This window comes from Panthera tigris, chromosome A1, assembly GCF_018350195.1.
Source record: "Panthera tigris isolate Pti1 chromosome A1, P.tigris_Pti1_mat1.1, whole genome shotgun sequence".
In the NCBI taxonomy this organism is placed as follows: Eukaryota; Metazoa; Chordata; class Mammalia; order Carnivora; family Felidae; genus Panthera; species Panthera tigris.
In genome coordinates this window covers 11,476,980-11,492,500 of record NC_056660.1, presented here as the reverse complement: position 1 = coordinate 11,492,500, position 15,521 = coordinate 11,476,980, and the positions used below count along the sequence as shown (strand labels likewise).

Genomic DNA, 15,521 nt, shown 5'->3' with positions numbered 1-15,521 from the left:
GTGAGTGTCCAACTCTTGATTTTGGCCCAGGTCATGATCCCTGGGTCATGGGATTGAGCCCAGTGTTGGGCTCCGTGCTGAGTATGGAGCCTGCCTAAGATTCCTTCCCTCCCTCCCTCTCTCTCTCTGTCCCTCTGCCTCTCCCTCCCTCCCTCCCTCTCCCTCTGCCCCTCTCTCCTGCTCATGTAGTCTCTCTCTCTACAAAAAAGAAAAGAAACTTTCTTGTATTCCTATTCCACTGGTTGATGTAATGTTTACATAATGTTTAATTAAACTACATAGTATGGTAACAATTATGATTGTGTAAACAGAGGAGAATAAACTCATCTGTCTTCTTGTAAATATACAGCCCTAAACAATAGGAGCAGAAGGGTGTAGTTGTACTAGAAAGCAGCCATGTAGCTGGGAACATTTTTTGTACCATTGAATCAGTCATTATATTGTACAGAGGCAGTGGGAAGAATTATTTAATCTGCCCTATCAGTTCAGTAAAGGTCACTTAGGAGCCTCTGTATTAACAAACTTTATAACTGTATAAGGAGGTAATGTTATCCTCATTTTAGAAGGGCGATCTGATTTACTTAAGCTCCCACCACTAGCTTATTACTAAACTACATCTAGGCCTGGATTACCTCAACCATGGTCATTCTATAAAGCTGTGAGAGCTTTCCTTTACAATCTGCATGTGTTTTAATTGAATTTTACTTCATTTATCGATCATGCTTTATGAATTAGTGTACAGGCCTCTGCAGTGGAAAATACTGTTTCTACCCCTTTAATAATTTTTTTTTTCATGAAGTTTAGGCACTTACAATACTTTTTTTTTTCTCCCTAGCAGGTAGTTTTATCTTTATCCGGATGTTCTCTCATCTCTGTCTTCAAGTCACAGCTTACGTGGTCAGGTTAGCTTGTTTCTGAGCAAACACTCTTTTTCTCATAATTAAGAGGTACTTATTACTACCCAGGAGCTTGGATTCTCAGCTACCACCTAGAAAACAGAATATTTGATTAATTAGAAATATATTACTATTTGTTCATTTCTTACTCCTTTCTTTTCTAAAGCTACAGCCTGTGCCTCCAACTCTCCTGATTTCTTCTCCATGGCTTTTATGTAGGGATGTTTCTTTTCTTTTAATGGTGCCATTCATTCCTAAATGAATCAGCACAAATGAGATCAAGTTTAATGAGCCTTGACACATTAATGAGCTTCCCACACTTTGTAAATATGTCTACTGATAAGCCACATCCCATGCATACACATTCCAACAGAAGTTATCACCACTACACTCCCTTCTCTCCTCTCCCAAGTACTTCACAAGTCACTGTTACTGGTTTGTGTTTCCTTCCCAGAGACCTGGAACAAGTACAAGTCTCAGGCACATTTCCCTGTGGGGGAATGTCTTCTGATTTTCACACTTCTTGGCATTGTGTTGTATTTTCAAACGGAATTCCAATCCGTAGGGTCTCCTCTGACTATCTCTTTTGGCAAACCACCTTCATACATTGCCTGATCTCCCTGATAGTTTATTTTTTTAAGCTACCTGTTTCATGATGCGTGTTAACTTCTCTGTAGGAATCGTGAATTTTCATCATTAGCCGGTTTCTACGATCCTTTCTCTAAGTAGGTTGAGATCTACTTGATACAATCTCTATTAGATTGTAATGCATTCAGAAAACGAAAGAACCCTTGAGGAATATTAGCAAAGCCCTCATCTTTTCTACTTTCTAACCTCTGCTGTAAGTACAGATTAGCCTATTGGTTCAAACTCTGAACCGAATTTTGTGGCAACTGATTTGGCAACCCTGTCTCCAAACCCATACCTTTCATAGGCTTCTATGTCTCAGTAAATCAGTAAATGGCCACTCATCCCTTCAATTGTTCAGGCTCAACTCCTTTTACCCATACTTCATCTGTTTCTTATACTCTATATCCAATTTATTTTTAAATCTTGTTTTCCTTTAAAATATATCCAGAATGGGATCATTTCTCACTGCTTCCACTCTGTGACAAATGAATTAACTCCAGAAGACACTTATGTCCATTGGCCTATCTAAGGTTTAGGCCATCTATGCATTCCTTTTGTCCTTTCCCTGCAGTAGGATGGCTCATGTTTCGGTGAAGACAGTGGAGCTTGTTTTCAGAGTAACATCCTAGTTTCAGTATGAATTTTGTAACAACTATCGCACCTTAGGCTTCAGCTGAGGCTCTCACTAGAGTCAGATAGAACTGACTATGAGGAGAAATTTCTGCCAAAGTTGGATTCTTTATTTGCTATCCTTTTTATAGAAGTCCCATTACAACTGCCTGTCTGTAATTTAGCATTCCTTAATGTCCTTTTAAACTAAAATCCAGGAATTGTAAACAAGGGCAGCAGCAATTAGATGCCAGAGAACAAGGTGTTCAGGGCTCCTGCTTGTTGAAAATTGCCCAATGTCACGGGATGGAATAAACCAGGCCAAAGCAAGTTCTTTGTCCAGCCCCCAGCTGATCAACGGTTTCTTCATTATCTCTTTTGGCTTCCATGTTTGTTTGCTTGTTTCATTGTTTTTTTTTTTTATCCTCTATCCTGTTACTTTTTTTTTTTTTCCTCAGCTGTGTTTATCGTCCCTCCCCCACCCTCCACTGCATTTTAATATTCTCTATCTGTACTTTATAGAAAATGACTAGATCTTTATATTCCAAATTCGAAAGTGTTCAGGGCACCTGGGTGGTTCAGTCGGTTAAGTGTCTGACTTCAGCTCAGGTCATGATCTCATGGTTCATGAGTTAAAGTCCCACATCGAACTTTGTGTTGACAGCTCAGAGCTTGGATCCTGCTTCAGATTCTGTCTCCCTATCTCTCATCCCCTCCCTTGCTCACACGCTGTCTCTTTCTTTCTCAAAAACAAATAAACATTAAACAAATTTAAATTAGAAAATGTTCTAAATCCTCTCTTTTCTGTTAGGATCAAAGTTAATCTTCAATTTAGGGGAGCTGCGAACTTTTGGGGAACACTATTGTTCCTTTGGATGGGATACTTTTTTACTGTGGAATTGTCCCTGGCATCATAGGATGCTAAACGTCCCTGGCCTCAGTACCAAGTGCCAGTAACACATCTCCAGTCATTGTGACCACAAAAATACCTAACACATTTACAAACACCCCACAAAATAGTGGTGGAACGTCTCGTTTAGAGCCATGGCTAGGTAGGCAATTAGAAGAATATCACTACCCCCCCTCAAAAAAAAAAAAAAAAGAAAAAAATATATAAATGTACCAATAAACATCTTGGTTTATGTATGCATATGTATATATGTATTTATATGTGTGTGTAGGTATATGTATGTGTGTATGTATAAAATGTTTCACATATATAATAATATTTGTTTCAAGGGACATATTAAGTTTTCATAAAGTTACTGGTTTATGAAACAGGTATGTGGAAATGAGTTGTAACTTTCTCAAAGTGTACTCATTTATTTTTATTTTCATTTAAAACGTTTTTTAAGTTTATTTATTTACTTTGAGAGAGAGAGAGAAAGGTAGAGAGAGGATCCCAAGCAGGCCCTGTGCCATCTAGCCCAGAGCCCGACATGGGACTCGAACCCATGCACCATGAGATCATGACCTGAGCCTAAATTAAGAGTTGGATACCCAACTGACCGAGGCACCCGGGCACCCCAAAATGTACTCATTTTTAACTTAGAGAAAGTATATCTCTTTTTAAAAGTAATTTAAAAATATACTACAAAGTACATGCACACTTTAGAATCTCTTGTCCTAATGATTTGTAACTTTTCACATTAAGAGTACAATGTTTTAGTTTGCTAGTGTTATACAAAAAATTAAGTTATAAATGTCCTTAATTTTGTTATATTTCAGAGAAAGCAATTTGAAGAAAACTGGGCCCAGGTTCAGCAAAAACAAGCAGAAGAGAAGCAGAAAAAGAAGTAAAAAGCAGAACAGTCATGGTAAAATCATGGGAGAAAACCCATTTGAAACCTTAAGTTATACACCAGGAGACCAGGACCCCTCTCAGAGTGCAGAGGAAGACTTGGAAGACACCAACAGAGAATCGGCGTGCACCGTCACTGGTGGACTGGGACATGAACTAAGAGGTTTAGTAAATAGCCACCAAGATGAAATATGGAGAAGCATACATCCCGAAGATGGTTTTCCAAATGTTATGTCTGCAGTTGAGCTGGACAATACACCAAAAAATTACCTCCCTAAAGAACACGATGATTTGTTTCCAAATATGTCATCGATGCCGCATGAAAACGCTGTTACTTGCCCGACAATGACTCAGAGTCTTTCCTGCATGGCAAGTGATGACTGGTCTGGCACGAATGTAGGAAAGCACACTGGAAGTAGGCATCCCACAGCGTCAGACGTCCAGGGTGGATCTGCGTCCATCCCATACTCATTGATGCAGAAGAGAGAGAGGGTAGATAAAAGACTCCTGAATGAAACATTTCTGTGCAATCGATATGGATCCAGAACTTCAGATAAAAGTTTAAGAAAGGAACAAGGAGTAAATACAGCTAAAAACGATTATTGGGCTTTTTCTTCAAACAATTTTTCTGATGAAGAATTACAGCTGAGCTCTGAGAGGCAACCCTATTTTGGGAGCTGGCCTGAAGGACCTCATAAGTTTATATGTGAACAAAGACCAAAGAGAGAGAGATGGCAAAGGCTGGCCTCTCCGGACAGCAGGGGACAATTGATTAAGTTGATCTCCACTTCTGAAGGAACTTCAGGACCAGGAAGCGGTCCAGAAACACTGCTAGAGGAGAAGCTGTTGATAGAAAATGAAGATTTGTCACCTCCCACTGAGAATATAGATTCAATCATAGAAACAGAAACAAATGTCTTTAGAAGCTGCTTGCCTAACCTGCATATCCCAAAGAGTGACTTATGCTCAACAAAGAATAAGAAAAGGAGGGAGAAAAGGATTTTCAATTTGGCACCAAACTTTAACTTACTGGGACAGAGATATATCAGTGTAAAAGAAAGTGGGGAATGTGGCGTGGTAACAGAAAGCCGTGGACTAAAAATTATTTTGGAAGAAGAAAAAGATAGAATCTCAGAAATAAACAATATAGAGGAGAATAAGCAAAAACTTATGACCTTTGGTCATCATCCATCATGGTTTTGCTTTGCTGTTTTCGAAGATCCTCCTTTAAATTTTGGTAGACAGTCTTATTCTCATTACCTGCCGTTTAGTAGACTAAGGCGCTCTGTGTACTTTTATAAAAACCCTATTCCTTCTCTTGTGCTACAGTATACCTTCAGCTTTTGGATGGTATCTTTTACGAGCAAGAAACCATCTTTGACTTTCAAATCTCAGACAAGGGTAGATGACCAACTACATGACCTAGGGTTTAGTTCTTCAGAAATTTTAAGTAGCCAATCTGATACTTTGTACTCTTTTAGGGTCACTTCTGATCTTCACTTTTTAAATGAAAGTTTTGATGAAAAGCTGAAGACATGGGAAGAACCTAAGCCATTACAGTTCTTACAAACTGAAGATAACCAAGATTTGACGAGCACTGGCTTTGATTCCCTTGAACTACAATTATCACAAGGGTTTGCCTTTCAACTGGTAAAGCTTTTTGGATCCCCTGGAGTTCCAATGGGTAAATTGTGTTTACTTGCTACAAACAAAAGTCCAGTTTAACATATATGAGTAATTTTTTGAAATGTTTCTACCTTGCATTAGTGATTTCATGCAGTTAATTGATCTTGTGATGCTTTTCAGCAATGGAAGTAAAGGACCCATAGCAAATGGTGCTTGACCTTCAGAGTCATGTGCCTGCCTCTACTTCCAGGAACCATAGTCTTAAATATCTTTGAGCACTTAGAATACTTGGATTCTCAGTATAAATAGATATTGAGAAGAACAAAGGATGAGACAGGCAAACAGTAATTATATAACAAATAGAGATGGGTTCCCCCCTCCTTTTTTTAAAAATCTATTTTATACATTTCCATTGTTTGGAGCATGATCCTTTCCTTTCTCCTCCATGGTATGGCTCATAGATATGAGAATAGTAAGGTGGGGGGACAGTGAAGATTAAATGATGAAAACATATCCTCTGAAATAAGTTGAGTTTAATTTTTAAAGACTGAGAAGGATACTGAAAAGAAGATTACAGAGTCTGACTGGTTGACTTGAAAAGTTCCTTCCAGCTGCTGTTGTTTTTGGAAATGAAAAATCCACTTGTGAATAAAACACATGAAAAATCCACTTGTGAATAAAACACATGAAATTTTAATATTCTAAGTAAAATTCTAAGTAAATTTCCTCTAAATAATAAATATATTTAAGATGCTAAATGTCTTAAACAGGGAATCTAACTCATATCCCAATTTTTCCTTATCTGTAAGTCAATTGCATGTGTTAAGCGATTTCATGGAGTTGAATGTGTCCCCTTCCTTGAGGACAGAAATTGTAAGAGCCAAGAAGTCAAAGCTCCAATCCCTGAAGTTCTCCTCTATCTTCCTGATACTTTTTCTTTTCTGCACCTACCAGCTGCCTGGGCCCTGCTCCTGGCTCACAGCTCATTCCAGAGTTGTTTACTTTGCTCTTAAACTTCTGCTGTTGTGAACAAAATTGGTGCCCAGAACCCAGACCCAAGATTTGCTAAGTCTCAGCGTGAGTGAGTCACAGTTATTCACCTGCTCTTGAGGTTCTAGTGTTATGTTTATCATTTTTGTAAACTTTGTGAATAATCACATCTTAGCCGTTTGGTGCAGTATGCTATCTTTCTAGATGCACCAAAGAAACATACCAATTTAAAGATCAATTTAATTAATTTAGTTAATTTAATTAAAATTTAGGGAATTTTAAAAGATAAATGAAGTCATTTTAGTCATTTAAAAGGTTTTAGTCCTAGGTCCATATTCTAAAATTATGTGCAACTATTTTTGTGTCACTTTGAACTGTTTTTTCTGAGAAAGTCTATAGATTTTGTCAGCTTCTGGAGCAAGGGAGGGGGACGTGGCAGCACTTGACTCAAAAAGATTAACAATCACTGCCTTGGATCAGCATCAGAAAGCATGAAGGCACTCGTGTGAAAGATCCTAAACCTGCGCCTTTGAATGCACAATACCGTCATAATCAGCAATAATGATCAAGCATCCATTAATTAAGCTTTGGAAAGCTTTCTAGAGGAAATAGACCTCATTCATCAAATAGCTTACCTTCTAAATGGGGAGATAAGACTAACACAAAACAAAATTATTGCACATAGAAAATATAAATGACAAGCTTATGAATATTTTATGAGTGAGGTTAGTTAGCAGTGCTTAAGGGGATGTTGAAGAGCATATGGGGTTATGGTTTTGGGGGGATGACTTCAATGTGGAAGTGAATTATAAGCAGTGCTTATACAAATGTGGCTTAAAAGAAAAATAGAGGGAAAGAATTTCACATTTGGATGTGGCGGGTGCTTAAAAAAGGCGAGGAGGAAACTGAGGGTGGAAATTGTCAGCTGATTTGTTTGGCCAGGCTGGACAAGGGAAGCTCTGCTGTATCTGTGGCCGGTGGCCTTCTAAATAGGGCAGGGAACCCAAATGAATCCTAGCCTTAGGAGTTCTGTAGACACAGCGGGATTAGATAGTAAAGCCACATAGGCCTGAAGAAACCAAACTATCTATGTTGCCAGGCTTATATGAGTATAGAAAAAATATTTTGTGTGGTTTGGTATGGCTGATATGTATGTGTCAGTGTTTGGACTAATTTATGAGCATCGTAATTGTCTGTGAGGATTTTTCTTTTTAAATTTATGAACATCATTAATTGTCTGTGAGGATTTTTTCCCCCGACACTCTCATGTGGAAGGAAAAATTTGCAAGAAGACTAAACTTGCTATAGTTGTACTGTTCATAGACGTCACAGGAAAGGATGAGCTAAATTCTATGCCCTCTGCCAGTACCACTTGAAGCTATCATATATAATGTGTGTTACATATGTTATAATATTATGTATGTATTATTGATATATGTATTTATACTTAATGAGAATATGAACTATGGTTCATATTGTTTTACATGAGTGAGGATAGTGTTTACTAATAAAGACCTGAGACGCACTAACTCCTGCTCTAGCCATCAGTGAAGTATTTTCCAAACTGGGCTTTTACTATTATATCAGTCCAAACGTTTGCAGATCTTCACAGGTAGGGTAAAAATCTGTATGACACTACAGATGAAACTTGTTCCCTTTTATTTTCACAGAATCTTTGTTGCCTGATGACTGTGTGGTTTCCCTTGACTGGAAGACACTGAAGATGATCTATTTGCAGTGGAAAATATCAGTAGAGGTATATTTTTATGGCTTTCAAAGAAGACCTTCTCCAACTGGTTTCTTTAAAACAACACACACACACACACACACACACACACACACAGAGAGAAAACCTGTTCATCAGATGTAATATGAAGGGCTATATCCCTTATATTAAATTAGAGAAAGAATACATGTGGATAGGTAGCTAATATATGCATGTTTTTTCAATAAGTCCCAAGATAAAGTTGCATTTAATTCCCTAATTTTGCTGTAGAGTAGACTGGTATAAGGGCCTATTGTGGATAACTGAGGTGCCCGTTTTAGGAGAGTTTTTTATTCTTCATTACATCTTTTCTCCTGTCTAGCCCTCAGTCTTACCCTGTTATGATAGAGTAACAGCTACAAATTAGATTCATATTTATTTGGCTTGGAAGCACCTCATTATTGGTGTTTTCTGTTGGTCTACGGTGAGAGGCATAACTATTCTGATGGGCTGTAAATTTTCCAGGTAGCTGGAGGAGGAGGACTGGTGGGGAAAGTTAGAAAGGTAATAGAAATTCTAGAAAAGGTAGCACACTATATAACATAATGGGGAGAGGGTTTACATTAGTTGATAGTGATTTAAATGTGCCTGGAGGCAATGCTAAGGGTATTATTTTGAGATAAATGGTAAAAACAAGGTTTAGTGAAACAAAATTATATATCACAGGATAGTAGGTATTTCTTAACTGTTCATAAAAGCACAGCTGTGGGAAAAGTAGATTTGTTTGGTGTGCCCAGTTATAAAACCAAATACATTTTTCTAAACTTATTTCTCTTCATTCCCCATGGAGAACTTATTGCTACCTAAACACACACACTCACACCACCCCCCCCCCCATACTTTAAACATTAAAATGGACATTTGTGTTTATTAGGTTTAGTTTGCTATTTTTAGACTGTTCCTACATGAGTTAAATGATGCAGTCTTAACCCCAATGCCAAATATTAATCATTATTATATGTATTTTAATTATAATTTCTAGAAAAGACAGAAGAAGATTGGTTAAAAATGAGAATTTCTGGAACCGTAAGTACAACTTATTCCAGAGACCTCAGTACAATCAGAAGGCAGTGGATGTTGACATTATTTGGTTATAATAGCTCCATGTACTGCAATCTGAAGAGTAAATATAAAAAAAATGTAGTCTGTTACCATAGCAACCCTGTGTGCCAGTGCACATGTGATTTTCTATTTCCTTTAAATGTAGATCTTTTTGTGAAATACAACAAAGCTTAGATGGTTGTTACCAAATTTATTTGCCAACTTTATTGGTTAGAACATATTTTAGAGCGTTCTGTTAACACACAGTTTATGAGGGATTACCACCCCCGTCCCTTTGCCCCAGATTGTTATGTGACGAGAGCTGGGAATTAGGGATATAGGTTATATTTAAATATTAGGAGATTCTCTAGGAAAGGAGGTAAAACATGGAGACAAACTCATGTTATATTTTAAACTTGACATCAAGCTGACATTAAAATAAATACATTGCACTTTTTTCAAAATGCCTAAATTATGAAATAAACACAGCTGCTATGATTTTAGTGTATATGTGTCTGCATTTGATAAGAATTGAATGCACTCTGCATTTACCCATATGTTTTCTTTCTTCATTTTAACTCGTATTTCTAAGAGGTTTCTGTTTCCATTCCTCTGCTAGAAATATATACTCCGTAAAAAATGTTTTTGTTTGTTTTAAAACTGGTTCTGCTGCAAGAAGAAGGAGAAGGACAAGAGGTTTGGGAGAAGAGTTTAGGGATTTGAAGGGGCCACCTGAAAACGTGGGATAAAAGTAGTCTGAGAAAGGATACGAGGCTATGAGGAATTCCAGAGAAAGGAGGTAAAGAAATTCACTTATTCATTTGACAAATATTGTGTTGCCTCAATTCCAGCATTGTACTATAGACAGAGGCTAGAGCAGTGAAAACTGCCATGGCGTTTACGTTAGGACCAAGTTAGGAAGGGAGTGTTTTCCCTCCCACCCCCCCCAGCACCTCCCTCCACATATGGCAGCCCCAGCGTGACACCACTATAAGCAGCGTGTGACAAGAATGGACATATTTGGCTGTGGCCAACTTGGGGTCTTTTCTGTCAGCTAAATTTGGATGCTTTGTGTCAAGGACACTTCCTGGACCATCCTCTTCCATCTTTGCTAAACTGCCCTCTGGTCTCCTGCAGAGCAGTCACCCCTAATTATTAATTATTCATCTTTTCTTGTGGGGGCACTTGATGAGTGTTATGTCTATGCACAGGTTTTTTGGTGTTTTTTTTTTTACAATTCTAATGAGAACATGCCTCCCTGTTTTGTGTTTGGCATAATGTACTGATTAGTGGACCTCAAGGGGTAGATAGAAATGCATAAGGAGGGAAGTTGCAGGTGAATGTGGTTGGCTTTGGGAACTACAAGTCCCTGCCTATTTCAAAATTCTCTCCCTGCTGGTGGCTAGGGTGTTTAGTGTCACTCCTGTAAGGAGGTGGGGCAGGGTGCTGGAAGGAGAATGGGTTCCCATCCTGAATCTATTGCTGACTGGCTGTGTAACCTTAAACAAATTATCCTCTCAGAGCCTCAATCTGTTCATGTGTAGAAGATAGATTTATAATAGCAACCTGTCATGGGAATATTAAATGAGGATTAAGCAAAATAATTGTGCAAAGTCCTTAACATAGTGCCTGAAAAATAATAGGCTCTTAGAAGGGTTAATTCCATTTCTTTAAATACCTCCTTGGGTTAGAGCATCATCTTTAAAATGTCCCAGGCAAAATAGAAATTGTGTTACCTAGGAGAGCAACACATTGACTTAATAAACGTGGTAACACATTTGCATGAATTAGTGTATTTATTATTAACTTTATAATGTAAATAGCTGGATCCTCAGGGAATGAGGCAGAGAACAGATTTGGATTTAGAGACAGAAGGTTGGGCATTGTGAGGGACACTGACTCTCCAACGAGACAGGACCAAGCAGGGTGTGGGGATTGTGGGGCCAGAGTAAAGGCCTAGATACCAGGGTAATGGCTTATTTAAATATGGAAAGAGCCTGGGAAACTGACACCAGACTCTGTATATGTCACCATTTTCTCTAGACTTGTTTGGCTTGTGTTTTGTGTTTTTTTTTTTTTTGTAGTTGAATTCTCCAGTCCTCCTCGTGCTGTTGAAGACCCTAATCGTCAAGAAAGAGTGCCCAGTGCCCGCCCAAAGGATCATTTTCAACGATACACTCATTGGATACCAAAATTGGTTTGGATAATCTGTCCAACCATTCTTGATTAGTTATCTGAATAATAAAAAACTCAACAAAAGAGGTAACAACTTGAACTTTTTATTATCTAATTTTGAAGATATTTGCCCTATTTTAATTTGTTATATGGAAGAAAATAAGGCACAGAAAACTTTAGTAGTTTGTTTTGAAATTGCATCAGGATGGAAGGGTAGGCCTTATATCCAAGTATAGGTCCATGATTCCATTTCTCAAATTCTGAAATTGAAAAGGCTTTGAAGATCACAAGTTGTTTTTAGTTTGTTTTGTTTCTTATATGCTTGGCATTAAAACTAATTTGGCAGCAAAACTTGGCCCAAACAGGTTAATTTTACTCCTTATTTATCCTACCTAGTGTGACCATTCATACATTTCGTTGCTGAAATATGAATGTGTTTAATTACCACGGGGTAATTGCCATGGGGTGCTCAGTCCCCACTCAGAATGTGAGGTTATATATATACACATACACACATACTGTGTACCTTCAGTAGGCAAACAGGTGCTTTCTGAATTCTGAAACATATCTGACCTCAGGGGTGTTGGTTAGGGATCGTGGGTCTTGTACCATCTACAAAATTGCACCATCTTTCAAAATTCTGTTTTAGTTTACTTGTATTGACCAGTCTTCAAATAGGAAAATTCATATTTGAAAAACAGAAATGAGGGGGTGATTATGCAACAAGTAGGCATTTACCTAATCCCTCTATTTTCAGAAAGGGAGGATCTGTCTTATCTTACTTCCTACTCCACCCTATCTATACTGTCTGATCTTCTCCAGGGAATAAACCTCTGGGCTTCTCGAGGGGATGAGCAATTGCCTGACTCTGGATGTTTGTTTCCCCAGCAGACTTTCCACTGACCTGCCTGCTAAAGCCCACTTCTAGCCCCAAATCTTCTAGTTAGTGCCTGAAATTTTATGGGTTATGCAGGGTAAATTGTGTTGACTCATGGCTTTCTATAACTCAGGGGATTTCTGGGGGGGCTTGGGTTTGTTTGTTTGTTTGTTTTTGCCAAATTAACACTTGGTCTTTGCTTTCTAGTTTTCAAATTTTTGTTACTGTGATATTCTGTCTTTTTTCTTATAATTTATGCTTAAAAATAATAACAAACTAACTGCCCCCCCCCCCCAAAAACCTCTTACATTTTAGTGGGGTTTCAAGGAGGGAGTGGAAGTTAAATATTTGTGCTCCATCTGCCATAGTTATTAGGAATTAAGTGCTTTATTTAAAATAGCTGTGCTTTTTCTTACGCTTCTTTCATGCAGCTTTAGTTTATCTTTCTATTAGATGGTGGGTCTGTTCCAGACAGAAACCAGGGTTTTCAGTGTTTGCTTGAACTCCGTAAGAGTCTTGCTCTCAGAGCCACTGTGAAACTGGACTTGCCTTTGGCCCAGGATGGGATGATTTCAGGGAGGAGCTGACCAGCAACAGGGTCCAAGCCCAGGTAGCTACGGAGGGGATTCTGACATCTGGCAAACCCTTGCTCTCCTAGAGGCCTTCACCAGTGGCATTTATGGATTTCTAATGAATACATTAGAATCCACACTGCCATCCCTTATCCAAGGGTATTGTTATGAATATTTTAACAATGAGAGGGGCGTCTGGGTGGCTCAGTTGGTTAAGTGTCTGACTTGAGCTCAAGTCCTGATCTTGAGGTTTGTGAGTTCAAGTCTCGTGTCAGGCTCCGTGCTGACAGCTCGGAGCCTGAAGCCTGCTTCAGATTCTGTATCTCCCTCTCTCTCTCCGCCCCTCCCCTGCTCACATTCTGTCTCTCTCTTTCTCAAAAATAAATAAACATTAACAAAATTAACAAAAATATTTTAACAATGAGTGTAGCATAAGTAGTGACCTGTTCTGAAACACCTTTATGCTGTATTGGTACAAACCGGCTGACCATCTACCCAGGCTTGTATTTGGGTTCCAGAATGTCCCTAGTTTTTCTCAGGCACTGTCTTTATTATCTTGCCCTAATTTCCAGAATGGAGCTTTAGAAAAATGGGCTGGGGCTACCCTTCTGCTCCCAGGCTTCCTCCTCAAAGCTTATAATCCTCAAGTGCCCTTGTGTACAGAGGCACATAGATGCTGTGGAAAAGATATGGTCCTCCCCTTGGGGGAGGGGTGTGGCACTGAAAAGAGTAATGGATGGAATGTGGGAGGCAGGGAGGCAGAAGCAGGTGGGGCACAGCCTTGTCCAGAGAACATTCTGCGGTGGCGGGCCTCTCCCAGGCCACCAGAGTCCTGTGCATTTCCTCTGTCAGTTCAGCCAGGTGGAACACAGAGGCCACATGACTTCTCTTCCCTTGTCCCCCTTCCCCTAACTTCTAGCTTCCTTCAGCCTCCACGTGGCTTCTAGGGGAAGGAGAAGAGAAGAGCAGGGAGGGAGCAGTGTGAGAAGAGAGGAGGACAAGGTCCTACCTCTCACTGGTCAGATTATGCAGAAAGGTGACAGCAGGTGCAAGCTGGAGGCGCCAGAACAATCAGGAGTCCGCCGCAGAAACAGTTAAGCAGGCAAAGGTAGACGTCTTTCCTGTCCTGTCCATGCATACCACTTATATAACAAGAGGAATACACATGGAGATAAGACTAATGTATGTTTTTGAGTAAAAAAATTAGATAATTCTTGGTAGGGAAAGAAGAGACACAGGACTAGAGAGAGTTGCGAGAGCTACTGCCTACATGTTTGAAATGGCTCTACGGTGTTAAAGGGTCTTGGGAAGCTCCATCCTGGCTTCAGACTTTCTGCCATCTTGGCATCTCTGGGGTGGAAACCTGGGGCCGATTCATAATCAAGCATTCCAAATCCTGGGTTATTTGGAACCGTAGGTTTGAGGGTTAAGTTCCTGGTTTTCAGTAGCCCCTCTTGTGTACCTCCTCATTTTTCCATGTCTTTTAAACAGTGGCAATTAGAGAAACATTTGAATGTATCTTCATTTGCCGAAAATGACCTACAGTTTTCTTTACATCTGTCTTCGTAATGGTTTCTGGTGCAGCAAAGTGGGACTGTGCTGGTCATCACGTAAGCGAGAAATGGAACGAAACCCCAGAGCTCAAGAGTTGGTTGGTTGAGATGAGGGCACTAAGGAGTGTTATCACAGGGGTCCTCTGACTTGGAGGGTAGCCCAGCTCTCTGGAGGCTGGCACCTAGATAGAACCAGGAAAGATTTGAATGCAGGCTAACAGCAAGCTGGCCCTCAGATCTGTCCGTATGTTTACCGACTGCTCCTTAGCTGACATTATCACCGTCACACCTACCTGTGGAGAAAGTAGTTTAGGTCCACATTACAATTGTGGACCCATACATCTTCCGAATGTCAGGCTATTTTGTTAGATCTTGGGGTGGCAAGGGTGACACCGTTTCTATTTACAGTCTAGTGGGAGGAAACAGATACACAGACAGATAGCTTTAAACGGGGTGGTTTTGAGGAATAAATCAGAGAGAACAGCCGGAACTTGTTGACTAGTTAAACGTGGGGTTTGAGGGAAAGGAAAAGTGTCTAGGGTCCCTTCCAGGTACTGCTGACCATTTTCTGCTCCTGAAGCTCCTTCTCCCTGGGCCTCCATACACCTCTCTCTACCTTCGAGTTCTGTCTGCTTGGCTGACAATTCTCTCACACTCTCCTTTGGCAGATGCCCTTCAGAGACACAGCCCTCAAATGCTGGTGTCTCCTGGCCCCCCTCTTCAGCCGTCTGCTCTATTGTCTGTCTTCTTTTCATAGGGCAAGGATTTCCAAAACTCTGTCTCTAGCTCAGACCCGTCTTCTGAACAGCACACTCGTCTTTCCCAGCCTCTACTTGGTAGTTCCATCTGCCACAGACCCTGCAGATTCCTTGTGCCAAAACCTCTAGACCCCAAAGCTGTGTGTCCTCCTGTGCCCCCTCCCACATTGCCTGGGCCCCCCTCTGTAGAGGAACATAGAAGTGGATGGAGGTCTTATGCAGCACTAA

At 39.8% G+C, this 15,521-nt stretch overlaps 1 protein-coding gene across 9 annotated transcripts in view; it reads left to right on the top strand.

Annotated features, from left to right (window-relative positions):
* LOC102966143 (NEDD4 binding protein 2 like 2) overlaps window positions 1-15,521 on the top strand; it is a 105,837-nt gene that overhangs the window by 61,387 nt on the left and 28,929 nt on the right. For 3 of the 9 annotated variants that reach the window (XR_006221283.1, XR_006221281.1, XR_006221340.1), the window contains 3 exons: window positions 3,864-5,620; window positions 8,223-8,308; window positions 9,300-11,620. Coding sequence is in view for 4 of the 9 variants with exons in the window: in XM_042996726.1 (XP_042852660.1) it covers window positions 3,864-5,620; window positions 8,223-8,308; window positions 9,300-9,323 (1,867 nt within the window). In the remaining 5 variants the exon portion in view is untranslated. Of the gene's footprint in view, window positions 1-3,863; window positions 5,621-8,222; window positions 8,309-9,299; window positions 12,632-15,521 lie in introns of those variants that run through there. The other 6 variants (XR_006221299.1, XR_006221312.1, XM_042996726.1 and 3 more) reach the window with 6 other exon arrangements.